General features: G+C 39.4%; 2 protein-coding genes across 4 annotated transcripts in view; one reads left to right on the top strand and one right to left on the bottom strand.

The window, feature by feature from the left end:
* Positions 1-4,739, top strand: part of arhgap9 (Rho GTPase activating protein 9) — a 41,994-nt gene extending 37,255 nt beyond the window's left edge. For both annotated transcript variants that reach the window (XM_017408933.3, XM_017408932.3), the window contains 2 exons: positions 647-752; positions 3,568-4,739. In XM_017408933.3, the coding sequence (XP_017264422.1) occupies positions 647-752; positions 3,568-3,754 (293 nt within the window). In that variant the 3' untranslated portion in view covers positions 3,755-4,739. The remainder of the gene's footprint in view (positions 1-646; positions 753-3,567) is intronic.
* A 2,607-nt stretch (positions 4,740-7,346) lies between these two features.
* The window catches only part of LOC108231540 (zinc finger E-box-binding homeobox 2), a 31,314-nt gene continuing 16,603 nt past the window's right edge, over positions 7,347-22,057 (bottom strand). For both annotated transcript variants that reach the window (XM_017408625.3, XM_037975147.1), the window contains exons 2-8: positions 17,593-17,877; positions 15,500-15,709; positions 13,123-13,319; positions 12,648-12,759; positions 10,880-12,381; positions 10,562-10,745; positions 7,347-9,916 (exon numbers count right to left, since the gene is read on the bottom strand). In XM_017408625.3, the coding sequence (XP_017264114.1) occupies positions 9,327-9,916; positions 10,562-10,745; positions 10,880-12,381; positions 12,648-12,759; positions 13,123-13,319; positions 15,500-15,709; positions 17,593-17,877 (3,080 nt within the window). In that variant the 3' untranslated portion in view covers positions 7,347-9,326. The remainder of the gene's footprint in view (positions 9,917-10,561; positions 10,746-10,879; positions 12,382-12,647; positions 12,760-13,122; positions 13,320-15,499; positions 15,710-17,592; positions 17,878-22,057) is intronic.

The following is a 22,057-nucleotide window of genomic DNA, read 5'->3' as shown; positions in this document are numbered from 1 at the left end:
CAAATTGTAAATCTTTGAAAAACAAATCCCCAAATCATTTTTTAAAAATGCTGAAACAACACGGTGATGTAAGTTTAGAGTAAAATGAATAGATTATATTCAGCAGCAGGCGTGTGTGTGTGTGTTGTACCAAACTCCAGTTTCTAATCTCTGTTCATCACAACAAACAAGCCTCATACTGCAGCATTGTAGCAGTAATTGTTTTTCAATTCTCAGTTTATGGTCTTATCTTATTGAACCACATCACGCATATCAATTGGTATCTTTGCGCTACATGGTTTTGTCTGTTAAAAAAAAAAGAAAAAGAAAGCGTTTTTTTTTAAGTGTATTTAATTTTGTCTGATCTCACTTGATATATTTGGTGCAACGTGCTATTAATCATCCTTTTAATGCAGCATTTCATGACACTCAAAGGGGAAAATTTGATACAAAGATAAAATAAATCATCTTTTTTTATCATTATAGATGGCGTTTAATAGTTTTCTTCTTAATTTTATTTGATAATTGTGTTCTGCTGTGGCAGTTTAGAGTTCATATTATCTTGTAGATATGTAAATCAGGCTTCAGTGCATAATAGAGTGCAGGAAATGGAACAAAACTGATATAATTGATTGTGATCTGAGGTGACTCCTAATCTGTGTTGCAGAAATGTCAGATTACATGGACAAAGTGGATCGCCTGAAGTGTCTGGTGCTCAACATGCCTCTGCCAAACCACGACACGCTGAAGTTCATGTGCCGGCATCTCAGACGGTGAGGGGATGGCTCAGTGTTCAGTCACACTTCAGATTGCAGAGATTTTGGAAGTAATGAGCCCAAAAAAGCACTGATAGCGCAGTGGACTCTCCTAAATGTTCCTGTATAATGCGACCACAAGAGGGGGCAGTTCTCTCGTGGGTCTCTGTTCTTCTCTGTCAGCGGTTCTTCGGCCGCAGCGCTCAGTGTGCCAGGATCACTGTTGTTAAGTTTGGGTTACTGTGAAGATGAAAAGGCTGGCGGAAGATGAATGGTGCACGATGTTCTGCGAGCCAGTTCCTTTTACAGTACATAAAATGTGTGTTTTTTACCGCCTATGGTTTTTCCTTCCACTCCAGGGGTGAGTGTTCGTGTTCTGAGGCCCGTGTTTGTGCCAGGGTGTGGTGGACCCCGTGAATTTGTCAGCTCTCTGTCTTTCTCTCATTTTCTCTTGCGTGTCATTCCTTTCTGCGCTCATTCTGGTTCTCATTTATTATCTCCCCACTCAATCACCCCCCCCCCTCTCGCTCTCCTCCCTGTCTCCTCTTCCTCACTTCCTCTCTATCCTCTTTTTCATCTCATCCTTTTCTTTCCTTCCTCTTGCTCTTCTCTCCTCTCCTCTCTGCCTCGAAGGTCCCATGGGAGCCTTGTGGTTCGTCTGCTGGAAGGCATACCGACACCACCACCGCCACCGCTGGAACCTCTCTCTTTTCCTCTTTTCCTCGCTCACGTCTTTTTTTCTCTCTCTTCCCTCTCCTTTCCCCCCCCTTTTTTTTTCCTCTTCTCTTTTTTAATGTGGAAGTTTTGAGCAATTGCTGGCTTCTTCTGTGGCTTGGTGGGAACGGCATTTTTAGAAGAATGCCTCATGCTGTGGCTTTAACCCATTCCTGAGTCCCCGCTCGTAACACACACACTCAAATACACCAACATAGGAGGATTCAGGCGGCAGATTTAGAACATTTTGGAGTACACATCTGCCGTGTAAAACCCATCAGTCATCCCCTGTGTATGCCTGCAATCCCTAGAGCCATGTCAACTTGCAAATATTTCCTAAGTAGCACTAAACACAAAGCACGTCTGAAGTTGGGTCTTTCTTAGTGCTGCAGGTTTTTGGCCTAAAGAATTCAACAAACAGGTTTGATTTGATGATGATGATGAACACTTCATCAGCTCATCCTGAACAACGGTTTAGATGTTTTACTTAAAGCCACAAATGTCAGCTTCATGGTGGCCCTCAAGGAAATGTCAAGGATCAGCAAAACAAGCAAAGTCTAGCCAATAGTTGGTGAAACGCAGTTGCAAGTCTAATTCTGTCAACTCTGAGGAATGTTCAGGATTTCACGACTATCATCACTCAGAAAATCTGGTCAACGTCGAAATTACAGCCAAACTAAAACATGACTTCAAGTTGTACTCGTCCTGTTTTTTTAAACAGGTTGGTTAAATTTTGGACCAGAAAAGAAAACTTCTAGTTAATCGAAATTTCTCCAACATATTTTTTTTTCCTCAGGTGAAGTCTCAGCATCTTGATCAGGTCTCTAATTTGAGCAAACCAAACATTAATTTCTTTTCTCTCTAACATCTTTCTTTGTTCATTTGCGTCAGCGGACTGTTGGGTCATCCACGGTTTGCTGCTCGGACATTTGTCGAAATTTTGAATTCACTGATTTTTAAACCACTGTGAGATGTTCGGCTTCTGAGGTTGCAAAACAAAAACAAACAATAAATTTTCTCCAATTTGGTTCTGCTGTCACTGTCAGGGTTCAAATATTGGACACAAAATCCCAGCTTCAGAATGTTGTTGATATTTCTGCAGGTAATTTTGCCATGTTTGTTTTTTTTAACTGCATAAATGACATGTTGGTTTTTTAAAATTACATGTTATCTTTTTTATTTCTGCTTGATGAATTTTTATTTCCTGTGAAAGTGTACAGTATATCTCTGACAGATGCCAGTTTACTGGAAACTTTAACGGAAACATGTATTTTTTGTGGGATGGGCCAAATTTGTCTGTTCACATTCCTACATCTTACTTCTTTGAACTCTTGTTCCCAAGGCACCATTCACAAAAATTGAGATGTCATGTAAATATAGGTCTTTCTAACTAAATTTAGTTTATATGTGGGGGTAAGTTGCACCGCTACAACCCGCACTTCCAATTTTATCTTCTTAATTTGGCCACTTGTCTCCAAGGTGGTTTTAAAGGAGTAAATACTTAGAGGTTCTTTCTTGTTTTTTTTGGTTTAGAGAATTAAAAATTACCCAGTAAGACATAAAAAGTAAAAGTGTTTATGTTTTTATTAGTTTTAGTCACTGTGTTTAATGAAATTTGAAATTATATTGTGATAAAAGATCCAGAAGCTTTTCCAAGCTTTACCAATAAGACTTTGTCCTCGATTTGTTATTTTGTTTTTGGTCAATATGTGTTTTTCATTTAACAAAATACAACATTTATTGTTTAACTTAAAATATGTATATTTAACAGCCTTTAGAAGAATGTGTGTACTTAAAAAAAACAATATATAGAAAAACTAAATAGTGGGCTGCAGTCAGCTGGTTGTAGCAGCTGCTCCTGCAGCTCCCTTTTCCTACTGGTAATTGAATAAATATGTAAATGTATGGCTGATTGCCAATTTTTTTTAAAAGTGGCCAATATCAGCCAATTAATCAATCTATCTCTGATCTGAACCAAGAAGGTGAACCAGCCTAGGCTGCCAGTTCACACAATAGAGCTATTTCAAATCTTTCAGAGCAATTTATAGTGTTTTTAGTTTCATTTTTAACCTTTAAGGTGGCATTAACCTTATATCTTCTGCTTTTCTTTGCTACGTAGAGTGTTGGAACGTTCAGACACCAACAGAATGACCACCCAGAACATCGGCATCGTGTTCGGGCCGACGCTGATGCGCCCGGAGCGGGATAACGGCAACATGGCAGTGAACATGATTTATCAGAACCAGGCGGTGGAGCTCATCCTCAGCGAGTTCGACCACATCTTCGGAACAAGAGGCCCCTCTTGATCTTTTCAGGCCGTGGAGGTTGACGGCGGCGGCGGCGGCTCAGTCTGCTCCTCCAAATCAGACTCCAGCATAAAGCAATGCAGCGAGAGCTTGTAGGCTCATATGGTGTAAAATGGATTTCACATCAAAAGATAATTATGGTGGTAAAAAGAACTAGGAAAAGAAAGCTGCTAATCATGACATCTGGCCTCCATAAAAAGCCATGTTAAAACAATAATAGTAAAACAAGCCAATTTTAGCTGCAGTGCTGGAGCCTTTGAGCGCAGATGTGGAGCTCAGCCCCGGTGAGGCTCGCTGCTGGAACAGACGCCTCCTTGTCACTTCTCCTTGATGTTTCAGACTTGATCAGGGCGAATAAAAGAAGAAGAAAAAAGCCATAAAAGTGATAAATTTCTTCCTGCCTGCCCAGTGTATTCTTCAGTGATTCACCACGCAACAGGGGGAGGGATGTGTAATAATGTAGCGCTAAAACAAAACTTAGCAGAGCCATCTCACTGTGAAAACTCAATGTCAAGACAAACGGACTCAGTGGAAACGCTGCAAACAGGAAGGCAAATAATCTGCCTCTGCAAGGCTTCCTGCACCTTCACTGACATGATCCAGTTTTTTGAACAGATTTGAGGTTTATTTGAGAGTATTCTCTAAAAATAAAAATGTGGTTTTGGTGACTGGGCAATGTGCCAGCATGGCAGCAAACTGTCTTTTTTAGTGACCTGTTAGTGTGCACCCTAACAACTGATGTACAATTTTAAATCTATTTTATTAGTGAAAACTCCTTGTAATAATTTAAAACCATGAAGTTGTAAATATGTGAAATGCTGTCTTTGTCAGTTAGAAACACTTTATATACGATGTGCAACCTAAAGATTCTATATTAGCCAAATTCAAACCGAAACATTTGCTTTGAGATGTTGGTTAAATTTGTGTTTTTTTTTTAATTTACCTGATTGTTAACTCCTCCAATAAAAGAAGCATGTGAACAGACTGATGTGATGTATTTTGTCACTCAAGATGTCAGGTTGTTTGTTGCAAGCGGCGCGTTGCGTGACAGATAGTGGAGACGTGTGAAGGTATGTGGGCCTCGGAGGCTCGGCGGGCGGAGTCCCCCGTGATTGGTGTGAATGCTGCTTTTAATAACAGAACAAAAGGGGAACTGGAAATACATATGTTCTAAAAATGTGGATTTTCCCCCCTTGAAACCCTCTCACTCTGTGGCTTGGGTAATTTTATATTGACTGTGGGTTTGGCAAAAGACAAAAAAGAGCTGAAAGGAGGCACTGCTGGGGGGGGAGAGGGGGAGTTTTTATTAAATATAGTCCTTCATTTTTGTGTTTGTTACGTTTCAAGGCATTCGAGCTGATTGAAAGCTGTGTGACTGATGAGGAGTCATCTTAACTTGATCTTGTTTTTCACTCCCAAAGATGTCCTTAAGTTTGATCGACTCAAATATTTTCAGCTTGAACAGACAAACCACACTTGTTTATTTAATCTAAATGTGTGTGTGTGCAGTTCATATCAAAATCTTTTGTCATGAACCTCTTTACGTCACATTAAATGTATGCATTCAGCCTTAAAGGAGCAGTGCATCTAATATTTCATGCACATTCAGTGCTGTATGTTTTGCTTTTGCTGAAAACTGTGAGACTGTAGGGACTTTTGTGTCAATAAAAGCCCCTGTGGTATTAAACTTCTGCAGAATGAGGTCTATGATGTATTTTATTCCACTCTGGTGTGATGGCACTAATCATCCACTAAAATTAGAATCAGACACAATCAAACACTCCTTCTTAATCAGCTGGGGTCAAAATCTCTTACATCATTCTTTGTATTCTGTTTGATTCCTTCTGTCTTTATAGTGGCACCACTATAAATTTGGATATTTAAACCGCTGCAGAAATCTTGTTTCTAGATCAATAAATGTGAACCAAACAAAAGCAGTGCTGCTAACTTTGGGAAAAAATTTCCTTCCAAAACACATTTTTGACACTTGGACCGATGTAATAAGCTTACATTATATCCCAAACCATTTTGCATCTGTACATGGTTATTTTGTTTGCTGCATCACTGAAGCAAAATGGTTTTCGGTCTGAGTAGTATTTACAAAGATTGTGGAAAGGAGTAAATCAGAAGGCTGTGAAAGGTTTACATCTGTTATATGTTTTTGCAGCCAAACAACTCTCAAAACTAATTAAATTGTCACTAAATTTAAATGAAACCTCTGAAAAAAAATGCTTACAGGGATGTAGATTTGAATGTTTTTTTATATATAAAACAGTCTCTGTATTTGAAACAGAGCAGAGTAAAGTGTGAAGCTGAAGTTTATTTTTTATCATGCGATTGCCGTATTCCTGTTTATTTTTTCACACGTTTTTTATTTTTATTTTTTGCAATCTAGCTACATCTGCATACTTTGTGCTCTTTTAGCCATTCATATATCAAAACATTCAGTTCATTGAGGAGATAAGTGCTATGACTTTTGGTTTTTGAAACTTATATCTTTTTGAAAATATTTAACTTAATTAACAAATAATTTGCTACTTTTATATTTTAGCTAGTGTTTTGCTTATTTCAGCTTTTAGCTAGTGTTCTGCTTTTTTTCAGTTTCAACAACTCAGTTTCAGCTTCTTCCTTACATTTCATCACTCAGTCAGCACTCAGCATTCACACTGCATTTTGACAGAAAATGTAATTTGTCTAGCTCCATTTTGTCAGGTTTAAATTTTAAATCCTGTTTCCTACCTGACTATTTTTTATAAGCTTTATGTTTATCATTTGCATTGTCAATCAAGTGTAGGCTGAATGAAGTCAGGAAAAGTTTGTCTAAAACTCATCAATCTACACCTGTAGTTACCAGCTTTTACTGGGAATTGAAACTTAAGCGAGCACGGCACCCATTCAGACACGTTTCTAACATAAAAAGCTGTTTCAGGTTCGCTGATGTTTCCGTCTGACTGAAGAAGGTGCATGTCACTATTTATAATTTCACTCAGTACTCCGGTAAACTGCATGTTCCAGAAAACTAGGACAAAACTGAACATGAATAGTTAACGTTGCTGATGCACGGCACGAAAAACCTTTTCTGATCCTACTTTACTTTTCATGTTACGGTTAGCTGCTTGTTTACTCAGCCCACTGTTAACCTAAAGCATGGAGTCTCAAATATCAGAGCTGCTGCCTCACACACAGGTTCACAAGAGCGAAGCGAGCACCTCTGATGAATCATCATGCAAATACAGCGAGCCACAAAAAACACAGAGTGTAACACAGCACGCTGGAGATCTTGACTGTTGATGGAAACTGTTTACTGTGATGGGAAACTGACTGGCTCAAGCAGATCTCAGCACTCATGCTGAAAATTCAAAACATGCTGCTGCTTTTTCGGTGACCTTTTTCAGAACCTTAAACTACAATCTATTAAAGCTACTTTTAAAACTGAGTCACATTCTTTAAATTTTATTGCCTTTGTTTTCATAAAAACTGGACAAAAAGTGCAAAAATTTTACTTTTTTAATTAGAAAAATAAATGAAATACAAGGTTCTGGTAGCAAATTCTGTACATTTTTATTACAAACATAAGAAAACTTGCATAAAATATTAAAAAAAAAAGTTCCAAAATTGTCTTGGTGCAAATAGAAAAAAAGGGAAGAGAACAAAAAGAAATGTGTGCAGAAACAGAGTGAACGTTAAACCTTTTTTTTTTGCCTGTTATTTTGCCTGAAGATAACAGGTAACGAATTATGCAAGAGTAGCATAGAGGTTGGCGTGTCACATATGCATATCATTGGTGACAAACGAAAATATGCATATCTTTGGTGATAAACACACACACACACAGACACACACACGTATGACCAAGAAGCATCTTTGGCACGCAGCATGCACGAATGCTGCAAGCTTAGTCACACCTCACGCACCACCGTCTTACAGTGTCTCATCATACCGAGGCCTTTTCGGGTTTCTCACAGCATCTGAGCACATCTGAGGCACTTTTTTTTACTACAACGCAGTCAGAAAGAGGAAATTCAAAACCGTTGTGTCCTGAGTCTTGACCTTCTTGCCACACCTCAACAGACAAGCCCAAATGTGCGACACATTATGGATATTATTTTTCTGTGGGTGCAGACACAGGACGCCGCACATGTAAATTATGACAAGAAATAGCAGACATTTTAGCACTTTGTGAAATCAAGCAGCTCCATGTGAAGATCAAAACAGTGAGGCGGTGCAAATTGTATCTGCGCCCGTAAAGGGGGAAAAACCCCCAGACACCCTCTTCATCTTTTGCCCCTGTTAAGGTTTCATGCAGCGATGCAGAAATGACTGTCCTCCGAGGGAAGCCTCCACTTTAAAAGGTGCAGTCCACCACTTTTTGTATGAAGCACAAATAAACAGCCGCCTTCCTGTTGTTCCTCTTTTTTTATTGCTCACTTGTAACATTAAACAGATGACTGACTGATTAAAGCCACTGAGCACTGTGGTTCATCTGAAACTAAGAGTTGGTTCTGTTTTTTTTTTCTTATTTCACAGCATAAATGACAGAAAAAGGATCATTTCTGCCACATATTCAAATACTCACAAGCTTTGATAAAAGGTAACCATTGTGTCTACATTTTGACTGAAAACATTTAACTTTTTACTTTTTTAGAGGTATCAAAATGTCAGACAAAACTGAATACTGAAGGTTTCGTGCACTTATTGAAAACATATATAAAATAACACTGTATCTTTAAATGCAGCTGTATTTGGAAGCTTTTCAGGACCTTAAATAACACGATATGTCTTCATTTCTGTAAACATTTCTCTCAGGGCCTTTTTTTTCTTAACCAAATCGCTAAAGTGAATCTACTTGCTAGCTAGCACACAAAAATACAAATATTTTTGGAAACCTCATCAGTAATGAAAGAGTTCAGATTTTTTGAAGTGGTTTTGTAGAAAAGTTCTGCACAATCATCGTCTTACCTGTTATAGATACCTCTTTAAACAACCACACTTTGATCAAAATGGGAGTTTAATTCTGACCTGATTGACAAATCATTTGAAGATGGAGTTATTTTAAGATGGCAGCAATCTACTAGCCATAAACTCGTCAATCAGGTCAGAATTAAACTGAATTCAGCTCAATTTGTCCAAGCTGAGACTGTTCAAAAGGCCATCCAAAACAGGTAAAATACCAACTGTTTACATGCCACTTTAAAAGATCTGAACTATCCCTTTAAAGTAAAATAAAATGTTTGTTTTGTGCAACAGGAAGCAGCAGCAACAAGCAATTCAGATTTCTGGTGTGTCACATCAAGACGTGAAGTGACCTCAGATCAGTCAACCCAAAAAATTATTATTGTTCCGAAAAACAGCAAATATTAAAACACACACGCTCACACACACACACATACACACACTAATACCAGTTTATTTTACATGATAAAATGCTGTAATTTAGATGGCTGTGTCCGTTTCAAGGCCACATATTCTTTGGCAGAGTGCATTTCTCTGTTAAAACAAGTAAGACACTCAGCTGATTTGTTCTAAATGAAAATACATGAACAAAAAGTCTGCATGGCTTTCTGAAGTCTGTTTAAGTTTTTATTCTTGGTAACCCTGTTATATCCAGGTTCAGTTCACATTTGTTCAAGTCTTCATTCTGGTCCTCAGCGTCTCTGTCCCAGATGTGGCTCTCAGTTTTAATACGGCTTCCTACTTCACAATCGTTTCGCTCATTTTGCTCCTCTCCTGTGGGGGATTCCTGGATGAAACTACTTCCCAGCTCATCTGCTGCTTCCAATAAACTCCTGTGTGTTTTACCGACTCGTTCTTCCTCTTCCTCACCTTCTTTGAGAGCATCCAGAGCTCCATCCAAACTGGAGTCGCTGAGGAAGGAGTGGGCAGTCTGAGCGTCCTCCACCGACAGAGGTTTGTCTTCAGCCAGGCTGCCCACCAGAGGGGTGAGAGGCATCTCTTCCTGGTCTTGGTCAAGATCCTGGTCTTTGCTGCAGTATGCGTAGCGGTGGTTCATGTGCTGGGAGTAAGAGCCCGAGTGGGAGAAGCGTTTGCCGCACTTGTCACATTGGTAGGGTTTCTCTCCGGAGTGCAGTCGGCTGTGTTCGATCAGATGGTGCTTGTGCTTAAAAGCCTTGTTGCAGATCTTGCACTCATGAGGACGCTTGCCTTGAAATGATACGAAAAAATAATTTCTCTTTTATAACAAAACAGTATGCATGACCATTGTCAAAAATAAATACAAACATTATGAATCATTTGTGAAATCTTTTGATAATAAGTAGCAGTTCATTGATAAAAATACACTTGTATCAGCTTCTTTAATTTTGACAGTTGTTCATCTTAAAGCAAAAGCTTGCAGCTAACCCTAACCCCAACACCTCCAAAATGCACCAATTAATAGGATGTATTTCTCATGTCAAAAACCAAAGCGTGAAAACAGCGACTTGTGGTTTACTGTGTGGGTTATTAACTTGACTGTACAAAACTCCACATTAAACAAAAAGTGGGTTGTTTTCAGGTTTCATTTTTTAAACAAAGAAGACAGGACTCAGTCACTTTAGGCTTAGAGGGGAAGGTGTAGGTGAATTTAACTTGAACAGAAATTGTATATACAACTGTTTTGTCTTTGTGCGTCTTAAAAATAACGTGTTGTTTGCTGTAGCTCCAAATTTTGGTTTTTCATGCTCCTAATTACTCATTAATTTTCAAAATAACAACCTATTCTCTGAGAAGTTTTAATAAATATTATATAATATATACAAATGATAGGAAATGTCACATAGGCACATGCTTATACTCGTAGTCACAGACCTGTGTGCTCGTATTTATGTCGGAGCAATGAGCTGCTCTTCTGGAAGGTTTTTTCACAGATGTCACAGGCATAAAGACCCTCGTCTGTTTTCTTCAGCCTCTTTCTTCCCGGCCCTCCTTCACTCTCAAATCCATCATCAGCAAATGAGAGGTAGTCCAGAGCACTACGTTTTAAAGCCTCACCCTGCAAGGAAACACGCTTTTTATTTATATATATATATATATATATATTTTTTTTTTTTGTGGCATGCGATAAACTATGTATTTATGACATATCTCATGCTTATACTTTTTATTTTAATATTATTAAAGTCATACCATAAGATTTTGTCTTTCCTGGTAGATCTTTTTCAACATGGCCTCTGCATCTGTGTCCATCATGTAAGCCACAGGAGGCAGAAACCCGGGGCTTTTAGCTGTCTGGCTGAACGAAGCTGGTAACATCCCATCATGAACTGAAAGCCCGATGCCAGACTGGCTGAAGATGGGAAACCCGTTGTACACAGAGCCTGGAAACACTGGCGCTCCAGTCCCGCTGAACACTGGGTACTGGTGCAGGGGAAGGTGTGATGTTGGACTTGGTCTACCAAGCTGCTGGATCCTGAGGTCTCTTTTGTTTTCTCTCCCTGAGATCCCATTGGGAACTTTGCTTCTCTCCGTTTGCTTTGAGAGCTGCTTGGGCATAGAAAGATCCAGCGGCTCATTCTGCGCAGACCAGGGACTCCCAGGTTCTTTCTGTTGCAAGGAGATTTCAGGTGAGCAGTTGGAGACGTTGAGACGGGCAGGTGAACTCAACCCCGAGGAGGAAACTCTTCTTCTGCCCCGAGGTGATGGCATTTCTGGGGAATGGTGCATCAGTTGACTGGGGCTGCCCTTTTCCTGGCTGGACAAGTACATACGTGAATGCAGTGCATCTTGGTGGGGTGAAGGAGACTGCATTGCAACTAAAAGTTGTTGTGGTGCAGAGTGCCAGCTGAGCTTTGGTAACGGTGAGAACCCATTGGTTACTTCACTTAATTTGGTGTTTTCCGGTTGGAGAGCAGATCTGGAATAGAATAAAGGTGGCGAGGACGGGTCTTTCCTTCGAAAACCCTCAGACACTTCAACTGCTTCTCGGTTGACCTTACAGAGACTATATTTATGCTGCAGAAGCACTGCAACATTCGGAAAGAGCTGTGAGCACCAGCGGCACGTCAACTTGAGAAGATCTTGATCCGCTTCACTTGATCTCACTGTTTCTCTTCTTCTGTCAGGGGACACCTTCCTCTCAGCTATCCCTTCATTGTTGACCTCCCTTCTTTCCTCTACACCAGCCCTATCCATCTCTTCATTCATCTTTCCATCCCTGTGAAGCATCTCCTGAAGCATTTGCTCAATTTTGGTCCCAGGGTGGAGGTAAGGCATCAGAGCTGTCCCTTTCAGGATGCTGGCCTTCAGAGAGAGCTCTGGCGAACAGTCCCACAGTTTGGCCAGGTCTGATGTGCTGGGAAAGCTTGTGGTGTTCTGGTTGACATCTTGCATTGACAGCTGGTGAGAATCTGCTGGTATCTGACCGAAAGACCTGATAAGATCCTGGCTTTGAGAAGGAAACACTGCACCCTTGTCATTACTGGATCTACCTCCGCCAGCAGAGGGAGACGTAGGGAATAAGTGGTGGAAGGAGTTTTGTCCATGTCCATTAAACACTCCGCCGGCACTTCCCATGCCTCCCCCGACATGTCCTCCACCGTTCAGGCACTTTTTACTGCTTAAATGAGAGCTGTAGGAGCCGGAGTGAGAGAAACGTTTCTTGCAGTTGGAGCACTCGTAGGGCTTCTCACCTAAAACGATGAAACACAAAAAGCAGACACTTAAAAAAACTCTGCCAAGGGCACATTAAAAATACCTTCCTCATGGGTGTAATGTTTTTTCCACAATTATCTTGTCTAGTAATGAATTATGTTAACTTCTTTTTTCCATTGACACATCCATTTGGTTATAATTTCACACCATATAATCAGACAGTAAGTAAAGGTTAGTGGTACACTGAGAACAATGGCAAAATGAGGGCTGAGCACAGCTGTTTTGATCTTATTTTGTATCTCACCACTGTGGATACGAAGATGCTCTTTGAGGTGGTGTTTGTACTTGAATGCTTTCCCACACTCCAGACATTTGAACTTCCTGGCCTCCATTCCAGGGTCCAAAGTGATGCCACTCTAGGATAACAGAAAAAAATGTCATCAATTGCAGGCAGTTTCATTGAAGATGTCAGGGTGTGTTTTCTCCTAACGCTTCTCTTTAGGGGAAAACCTCCTGTCCTAAAATCTACAAAACACATCCAATCCAATTGTACCTTTTACACAATTACTGACAGATGTAAACATTATACTGCACTAAAACTTATCTGTTGTTTCTCTCTGTTGTCTCTTTAAACCATTTGAAAAATGACTAAATGTAAATGTATAATCATCTGTTCAATCAAAACTAAATATATCACATAACAGAGTTTTAAGATGCTTCATTCTCATTAAAGATATTAGATTTTCTTTTCTTTTTGAACGTTTATCACTCATAATTACCTTGTCCTGCATTTGGTTGTGAAGTGCTAGGTGCCGCTCCATCTGTGACCTGAGGGGGGCAGTGTATCCACAAAGAGGACAGAGCAAGGGCCCCCCCTCCCGCTCCTGACAGTATCGGACATGGTCCCTCAAAGAAGCCCCTCGTTCGTACATTCGGTGGCAAAACGGACAGGCCTGCTGCTGGCTCCTGACTGCATCTGGAGTCCAGAGAGAAGTGGAATTTAAACAACTAAATATATATTTTTAAAATGTTCATGAAACATATCCATTTATTTATGTTTCCAATAATTGGTATACTTTTTGTGGCAGAGCCTCAGAACCATCCCAGTATGAAGTATAAACTGTATAACCCGGGGCTTCAGTAACTTATGCTCCGCTTCAATTATTGCTGTCACAATATTCGATTTTTACTACAATATTAGTGGTCAAAAATCATTGCATTGATTTTTATTTGTTATTTAAAATATCAATTAAAAGTACTTGAAAATTAAACTAAGTCTAGTGTTTTATTTTTTATTTTATTTGTAGACAAATTTAAATAAATTCTCTCCGAACATGATAAAAAAACAGCAGAAATTGTGAAAAAATATTAATAATCTGCAATGTTTTTTTCACGATTTTATCAGATGAAAAGAAGTCACAATATTATTAATATAATGACAGAGTTTTATCTTTCATTTATGATTTATAATCAACAGAATACTGTGACAGCTCTAATGTGAATATAGCTTTGGTAAAATTTATAAAATAAAAACTGTATATGCACTAATGATTTTTTTTTTTTTTAAACAGAAGAGCTGCAGAGCTAACATCTTTGTTACCAGAACCAGAGTTTTGAGGATTTTATCTACATGTCACCAAATTCAGTAAACCCAGCTTCAAATTCAGACTGAAATACTAGATATCACTAATATCTTCATTATCTATTTTTCCACACTTGTTGGGGCGTGTGCATTTTAATTAAGGTAGTACTTCACTGGGCTGTGACTCATGGACACTAATTGTGAGAAAATAGGTGAATTTTCTGCAGACCTCTCGCTGAACTCTGAGGGTTTGAGACCAGTGTGGCCAGGTTTTGAGAGGCTGGATTTTGAAAATCATGAGCGCACAGCTTGCAGAACTGCATTCTAGCTCTTGCACATTATTTCATTGCCCACCTCCACCCACACTGTATCTGCCTCAATCACTGGCTTGTGTTTTAGACCAGGGCATGTTTCCATGCAGGTGTCAAAATACAGTTCTAACATTCCCCGATGTGGGTTGGAGACGCCACTGATGACTGTGACTGTTATGGGAGACAAATCAAGCAACACAATTGCGAGCCTCTACGACTCACGTGAGGGAACTGAGAACCCCTGTGACCATTTCAAATTACGTCGAAGACTCCCTCACAAACGTTTGCCCAGTTGTTAACTCAAGCCAGAAAGCACTGACTTATTGTGCCAGTATAAAGGAGAAAATGGAATTATAGGTCAGGTGCAGATTTGTTAATTTCTGAGCCACTGCTTGTGATGGGTTCAGGAATCCACTGAACGGGGGTAAAATGTCAGCTGATGTTTGCATCTTTGAACTGAAACAATCCAACAAGACATTTAGAGACCTCAGTTGTAATGTGCAGAGATTCTCAATGCAATCTTTTGTGTTTTAAAAGAACCTGTCAGGTTTATGAACACTGGTCTGCAGGCTGGTTCTGATTGGATCAGCTGCAACAGTGAAAACCAAACGCTTCAGCCAATCACCTCCTAAGTTTTATTTAACCTCTGACAGAAACCTTCCCCCATGGTTCAGAGGGGCCGAGATTTATTTGATTTGATGTGTGTGTGTGAGTGTGTGGATTCCTTTTTGCTGTCAGAAAGACATCTGTCATTGCATCTTGATATTTTTCTATTTTAACACACAACCTGTGTAATGAAGAAAAAACAAAGATCCACTCTACAGAACAGAGAAAACCAAACAGAATGGAACATCTGACTTTTCTTTAAAGTCCCGATTAGATTTGATTAAACTGTTTAGTCATTTTATTCATTGACAAATAATTGCATATAAAGTTATAGTGACTGGAATATGTAAGTCATCAAAGCAGCTACATAAATTTGAAAGTAAATTTGTCATGACTTGTTTACATTTGCTGGAACTGATAAAGGCTCTTTGTGGTAAACCATTTCATAATAAAATAACCTGATATGTGAAAAAGCAGCAATTAGCTTTCCGTTTTCTCAGAACACCATTAGCGCATAAAATCAGATTACGCATTATCACCTAAATTTGCTATCAGGCAGTAACTGAGCGCCTTTCGTCAGCCACTTTTAAAAATTACCTCACCACAGATGTCATTTTATTTTTGAAGATTTTAGTGCAGCTCTGGATATTTGCCCACCTGCGTCCTCCGGTGAGCAGTGCTGAGCTCCTGGTGACCAGATAGCAGCAGGCAGCTCATCGTGCCGGCTGCTCGGACCGTACACAGCCGACGTGCCGTTATGGTTCAGGTGGTCCAAGAGATGAACCGAGGGGGAGTTCTTCCTCAGAGTGTCCACAAATTTGTAGTGGGCTAGATCTTCCAAAGCATTCTGGGAGTCTGATTTCTTACCTGTCGAAGAGAAGAAAAAAATAAGGAACTGAAAAATTTCTAAAAGGAAAGGGGGTGTATTTCTAACTAATTACTAATTTCTTACTTATTAAAATTCTAATGCCCGCCTACACTCAGTCCCATTGGTGACATTTGCTCAAGAATGTTAGTGTTGCTGTAAGATTCTTTAAGGTCCATTGCCATAAAAGGAAGGGAATATTGTAATTGTCTTTGTGTGTGTGTGTGTGTGTTGTCAGCAAAAATATCTCATGACTCAGTGGATGAATTTAAATGAAACTCTCAAAAAGTAATCATCAAATATACATCTATAACTGATTAGATATTGGAGTCAACCAAATTCAAGATGACTGCCACAGCTAATCAAACTGAGCAAACACAAGGATGGCTGTAGCTCCGTCAGTGTTGCAGATATTGAGCAATAATCTGGTGCGGTAGTAGCTAAAACTCATCCCCAACACATTCTTCGAGGGCTAACAAATCAATCAAGACTTTTGTTCAAAACAGGTAACATCTCAGGAACCACTGGATAGATTTCAACTAAACTCAGAAAGTAATCACTGTGATTAACATCTACAAGTGATTAACTTTTAGAGTCATTATGCCTTCAGATGGCAGCAACACCTTTAGCAAACACACAAAGAGCAACAACTCGAGCAGATTCACAGTTTCTGAGCAAAGTTTTGGTGTGGTAGTAAGGTGAGAGTCATCACCTTCACATACCGTGAGTGCTAACAGATCAAGCAAGATCTTTGTTTAAAATCTCTGCATGCAAGTTGAAAAGCAACATGCATCATTTTACGAAATGCATGTTTTTTTCTAATGTAAAAACTGTGGCTAGAAGACAGCAGAAAAGCTAATAAAAGAACATTTTTAACTGTAAAAACAACCAAGAAAAATGTTTTACTGTATGCAAAAGTCAGTTTTTATCCACTCTGATGATTAAGCAATGTTCTTTGAAGGTTCTTATTCATATATCTACAGTTTAAAAGCTGTGACTTTTCTAAATGCTGCTTTTCTTATATATTTCACACTATTCCACGCGATGGTCAGCACTTTGTCAGTAAGTGTTTGTGTGGCTGTTGCTGCATTTTCAATACTGTTTGTGAGATTATTACTTGCACTTTGGATCACTTTTATGTGAGAGTGTACACCCTTTGTTTAGTTGTGTGAAGTGTGCATGCAAAGAGAGGAGGAAAACGACACTGCGCAGAAAAATTAATGAAGACTAAATTGTTTACATAAGACCTACAGATGAACAGATAAGCTTAAGGAGCTGGTTGGTCCGATCTCGTAACTAGACAGGCGGGCGAAGAGACAAAGCCACCGATGCACATGAAGAACAGAAGGCGCCTCCTATCACAGCTCAAGCCAATCAGCTTTGCTTGCAGCGACTTTGAGGAAGATTTTTCAAATGTTTGCAGATGTTGGCATATATGGAGCTGGGTTTTATGTGGTGAAGGGAAGAGCCTGTGTGGTGGAGTGTTGTAAAAACTCAACTTTGCCTTCATCAGGCAAGTCCAAATCACATGAGGCGAGGGAGCTAAGTGATTGTTAGTAGGCAAGCCTCGCAAGGCTTTGATCTCTGCTAAATAAAAGAGAAAGCCTTGCGTCGTGCAGTGCTGATTTCAGTACCGTAACGTCACCTCTTTGATGCATGGAAATATTGTGACTTTGTGTGGGATGAGTTCTTTTGTCATGCTTTCAGAAAGCAGCCTTTTCAAAGAGAAAAGTGAAAAAGGGAACAGCATGGAGAGAAGGCATGGTTTCACAAGAAGTTGATACGAAGGTGTATCTACAGGGCTGAGAAAAGGCTGCTGGTTGCGTCAGAAAAACACTATAAACTTGTTTACACATGCAGCAGCCGCATAAAGTTTCTAACTTACAGTACATCCTCAGAGGTTCCTGCTCCCCGTCCCTGTCGGTGGACAAGTAGGTGGCGTCCTCCTCAGCCTTGGCCTCTGACCCCACCGGGCCCCAGCAGGTTCTGCTGCCGGGGCTGAGGCTGTGGGGCCGCGTGGAGTGGGCAGGGCTGCCGGGCTCCTCCGTCGCCTCGCTGGGCGTCAGGCTCGTCTTGTCCAGGCTCTCCTGGCAGTCCTGGGGCTCAAAGCTCCACAAGCCCACCTCATCCTCTTCCTCAGATCCCAGCAAGCTCACCACCTCAGCGTCCACTGCAAGCAGAAAATACGAACGTTTAGACAAAAACAGAAACCTCAGAAGTGAAAATATTCTAACAATGTTGCAAATACCAAAAGGGAATATGAGTAAGTTTTTGTTGTTTAAAATAAAAATCACAAACAATACTTACAAAATATGGTTTAAATATCTAAAAAATCTAAATAATATTTATTTTCTACTACTTTGATATTGATTTTTACCTGTACTTCTCATGGTCACTCACTGAGTCCTGTAACACTGTTACATTCCTAATTCTTTATAAATGGCAAGACATTTTCAGTAATCTTTAAGTCATCAAAAAAAGTATGTATTTTTCTCTGTAATTTAAAAAAAGGCATAACTTAGTAGGAAATGAGCTGCAACCTAGAGAAAAATGATATACGGGGAACTAAAACCACAATGAGTAATTCACAAATGTTTTATTAATTCTAGAAATACAAACTTTTTTTAGTTGTTTTAGGTAAAATAAACTAGATTTTTAAGAAAACTTGTTTTTGTTTCACATTTTAATCGGATTTTATGTGATTCTGTTTAATGTTACTCTAATTGTGCACAATTTAATATGTAAGGTTTATTGTGCAGATTACAATTAATACAAAAAGGATAAAATGATCCATTTTCAAAATCATATTTTTCCGAAATTGTCACATAAAAAGTAGATTCTGGTCTTTAAGAATACTGCTTACATCTTGACAAGCTGTTTTTTTAGTTCTTGTAAATCACTGAAATTATGTTTTTCTGTCAAAAGACGTAGTCTTAATTTTTAGATACATTTTTTTTCTTTGCTTTTTTCTTACTCTATTTATAATAAGTAAGTGTAATCTTAAAAACACACACACGTATTTCGGCAGAAAGAAACAAACCTAGTTTTATTGGAGTCTGAACATGTTGCCTCTGCGCTCAGACGGCTGCAACAACAGAAAGGCACATTTATTTTTCCCATGTCAAAAACAATATATGACAATCGTGAACACATGCCCGGGATTTCTGCTACTTTTTTTTTCTTCAAAATGCTTTCCAGCTTTGCTCTCTGATTGGTTAAATCAAATCACAACCAAGTAATGAGCTTTTAGGAGCACAGACTCTTTGAAATGTGCCACCAGAGAAAGTCAAATCAGTATGAGGAAGAGGGAAAGATGGACCATGCCAATGCGCGCTGAGCTATATCTTTTTTTTTCTTCTGCGTCTTAGAGAAAATAAGGTTTCTGATTTGTTCGAAGTCTGAATTAGGCAGACATACGATCCTTCTCTGATTCTTATTTTTCTGTTTAACCTTGAAACAGCTCCAGGTTTTCCCTTTTTATGAAATCACATAGGAAAATAAGCGTTTATGGCTTTTTAGTTTAAAAAAAAATAAAATAAAATGAAGTTATTGAAATGTCAAAACACAAAATCATCAGTCACTCTTACAAGACTTTCTTTAATATTTAAGTAGCCTTAGCTACGCTCTAACTGGATGCATAAATACACGACTTTCAACTCACACACCAGTTTACCACCCACACCACCAAAAAAAGTCAGTCATGGTGCACTAAACAGTGTGTCTCATCAACTTTATCTAAAAGAGAGAAAAAAGCACACACACAACATGCCTACTCAGTCTGATAGTGAAAGAGCAACAGGGGTCCTGGTGCAACAGAGGGGGCGGCCCACAATCACAAACACAGAAAACACTCGCATGTCAGCGTGTGCAATTGTTCTTTTGGTTTGCTAATCTAAACATTTCCTCCTACACATGTATCGGTTTGTATCAGCAATCTGCCCTGCCGCACCGCCATTAAACCCCCATTTAAAGTAAAACTCAATGCAAAATTCTGATTCATCCGAGGCCAGTCAACCAAAGCCTGCTCTACCGAGTCGTACCAACAAAGGAAGTGAGGGCTCGATCTTATGGGGGGTGAAATTGGTCATCAAATGTGCCACGATGTTACGGCCGCCCCGTAAGCCCTGCAGAACATTCCTGGGATGGTAGGACATACCGCTGGGACAAAATGAGAGGAAAATCTGGTCTGGATTAGCCCCAAATTGGCTTTAATTTTCTCTTTCATGACAGTGAGTGACACTGAGTCTAAGGGCTGTCATTAAATAGCACAAAGCTGGGATGGCTTTCATTATCCGCTACGTTGATTTATTTGGATAGCTCTTGCATCCCTCAAATACGTTTTTCTACTTGGACCAGGACGGCTAAGTCACTGAAGAAGCAAAGAGCTCTGGGAAGGCCTGTGTGCAAAGAGACAGAGGAGCTTAAAAAGGGGGAAAATGTGAAATAATTTTAGGTCTAACTTGATGAAATTTAGAGCAGAAGAGAACAGTATGCTGCTGTTGTGTGTAGGTGTGTGTGTGTGTGTGTGTGTGTGTGTTTGTGTGTGTGGGAAGATTATGACTCATTTCCAAAGTGTAATAACTGAAGCATGCTGCATCATGCTTGATAATGTCGATCACTCTGTCTCTAAGGGCTGTTTAGATTGACAACAACAGATTAAACACTCCAGCACGGTTTTAATCCATCTGCTGTCTTTCTCTGCCTGACAGGAACTAAACAAATGAAAAGATTGACAGTCTGCCAGCCAGAAACAAGTCTGCTGCTGTTGCTGCTGCTGTGTGTGTGTGTGTGTGTTTGAACATCAGTCATAAATGCAGATTCTTTTTTTTTTACTTTGGAAACAGACGCTGATGTTCTTGTTATGCGATGGTGTGGGCTCAGCCTTTGATCTGTAAATCTGATGACTTAAGAAGTTCTTTTAATATTTATACAGCTGAGTCAAATAAAAAAAAACAGAGGCTAAAATATGCCTGAATAACTTCATAAGCGCATATGTGTGGAACACAATAAGACAGATTAAACAACCAGAAGAAAGTGAGGGGGGAAAAGAGGGCCTGAAAAGTCAACATTTCTTCAACGGCGCAAATCCAGATTCGGCGCTGGTCTAATTTGGTACTGTTTATATTCCAGAGGGCATCTATTGTGCAGCAAACGGTTAGCTGCCGCTTATTTTACGATGCACACATGCGATCTGGTATTGGCTCAGTAATTACGCGGCTAAATGGTAAGCGTGCAGTAATTACCTTGGAATTACCTTGTTTGTTTCTTTTGGTTTTACAGCAACAAAAGGGCCAAACTCTATTTACTGCACACTGGAACGCTCTCCTGTTTTGTTTATTTTTGCACAACAAAAAAAGAAATTTGTGTCAATGCCCAAAGAAATTCTGATTTGTTACTAATAACAATGAGTAAATCAATATTTTTCACATAAAATAGGAAAAATCTAAAAAAGAACTACTGATAACAAAAATAATAAGCACACTTTTAAAGACATTTTGGTAGCAGAAATATGCCTCAAACACAGGCAGAGAAAAAAAATCTGTTATTTCCTATACATTTTTAGATGCCATTTTAAATGAATGTGTGTAAAGTCTGTGAAAAGTTAATGCTTTTGTTGTAAACAAAGAATTAATATATGCAGTGTTAAAAGAGCCTAAATGAAATCAGTAAGTCTGTAAAAAGATATGTTGGTTATTAAGACATTCAAGTAACTGCTGAAGCCTCCACAACTTATTCAAAAAGAAGAAAAAAGTAAAGTGTTACTTGATATTTGTGTAGCATAAGGTGTGTAAGTGTAAAAAGCAATAATAAACAACTGATGGGTGTCATACAACATAGATCCAATCAGTTAAATATATTGTGGCCTTTTTTGAAACTATAGCCTAGTCCATCAAAACAAAACAGCATCAGCGTTCTGTAATCAATTAGTTTTAATTAAATTCTTGTATTTGTTCATTCACTGCTTGACAAATTATTATTAGCAAAGCTGTGAAGGTGTCGCAGGTGTCAGATGAGACGCAGTGCTATTTTGAATTGAAGAAATTACCAGGCGGGGGTCACGACACCCACACGCTGAACAAAGAGCAGGAAGATGAGCGTAATCTCATGTTACAGTACCTATGAGAGCAGTTCACAGATGAGGTGGATCCAGTGTCATCTTCAGAGAGGACTTTTGCTGACTGCTGTTATCTCTCTCTCTCTCCCAGCACATCGCAGAAATAAAAACACGCCATTTAAAAAAACAGTTGTCAGTGAGGCATCTCTCGCATTCATACCTGCTGACTGACATTCGTACAATGACTCAGGGGAGGCCCGCAGCTGAAGGAGCAAACACCTCCCACCTGACCTCA

This window comes from Kryptolebias marmoratus, linkage group LG4, assembly GCF_001649575.2.
Source record: "Kryptolebias marmoratus isolate JLee-2015 linkage group LG4, ASM164957v2, whole genome shotgun sequence".
NCBI lineage: Eukaryota > Metazoa > Chordata > Actinopteri > Cyprinodontiformes > Rivulidae > Kryptolebias > Kryptolebias marmoratus.
The sequence above is the reverse complement of the archived record's forward strand: the minus strand, read 5'-3'. Positions and strand labels throughout refer to the sequence as shown.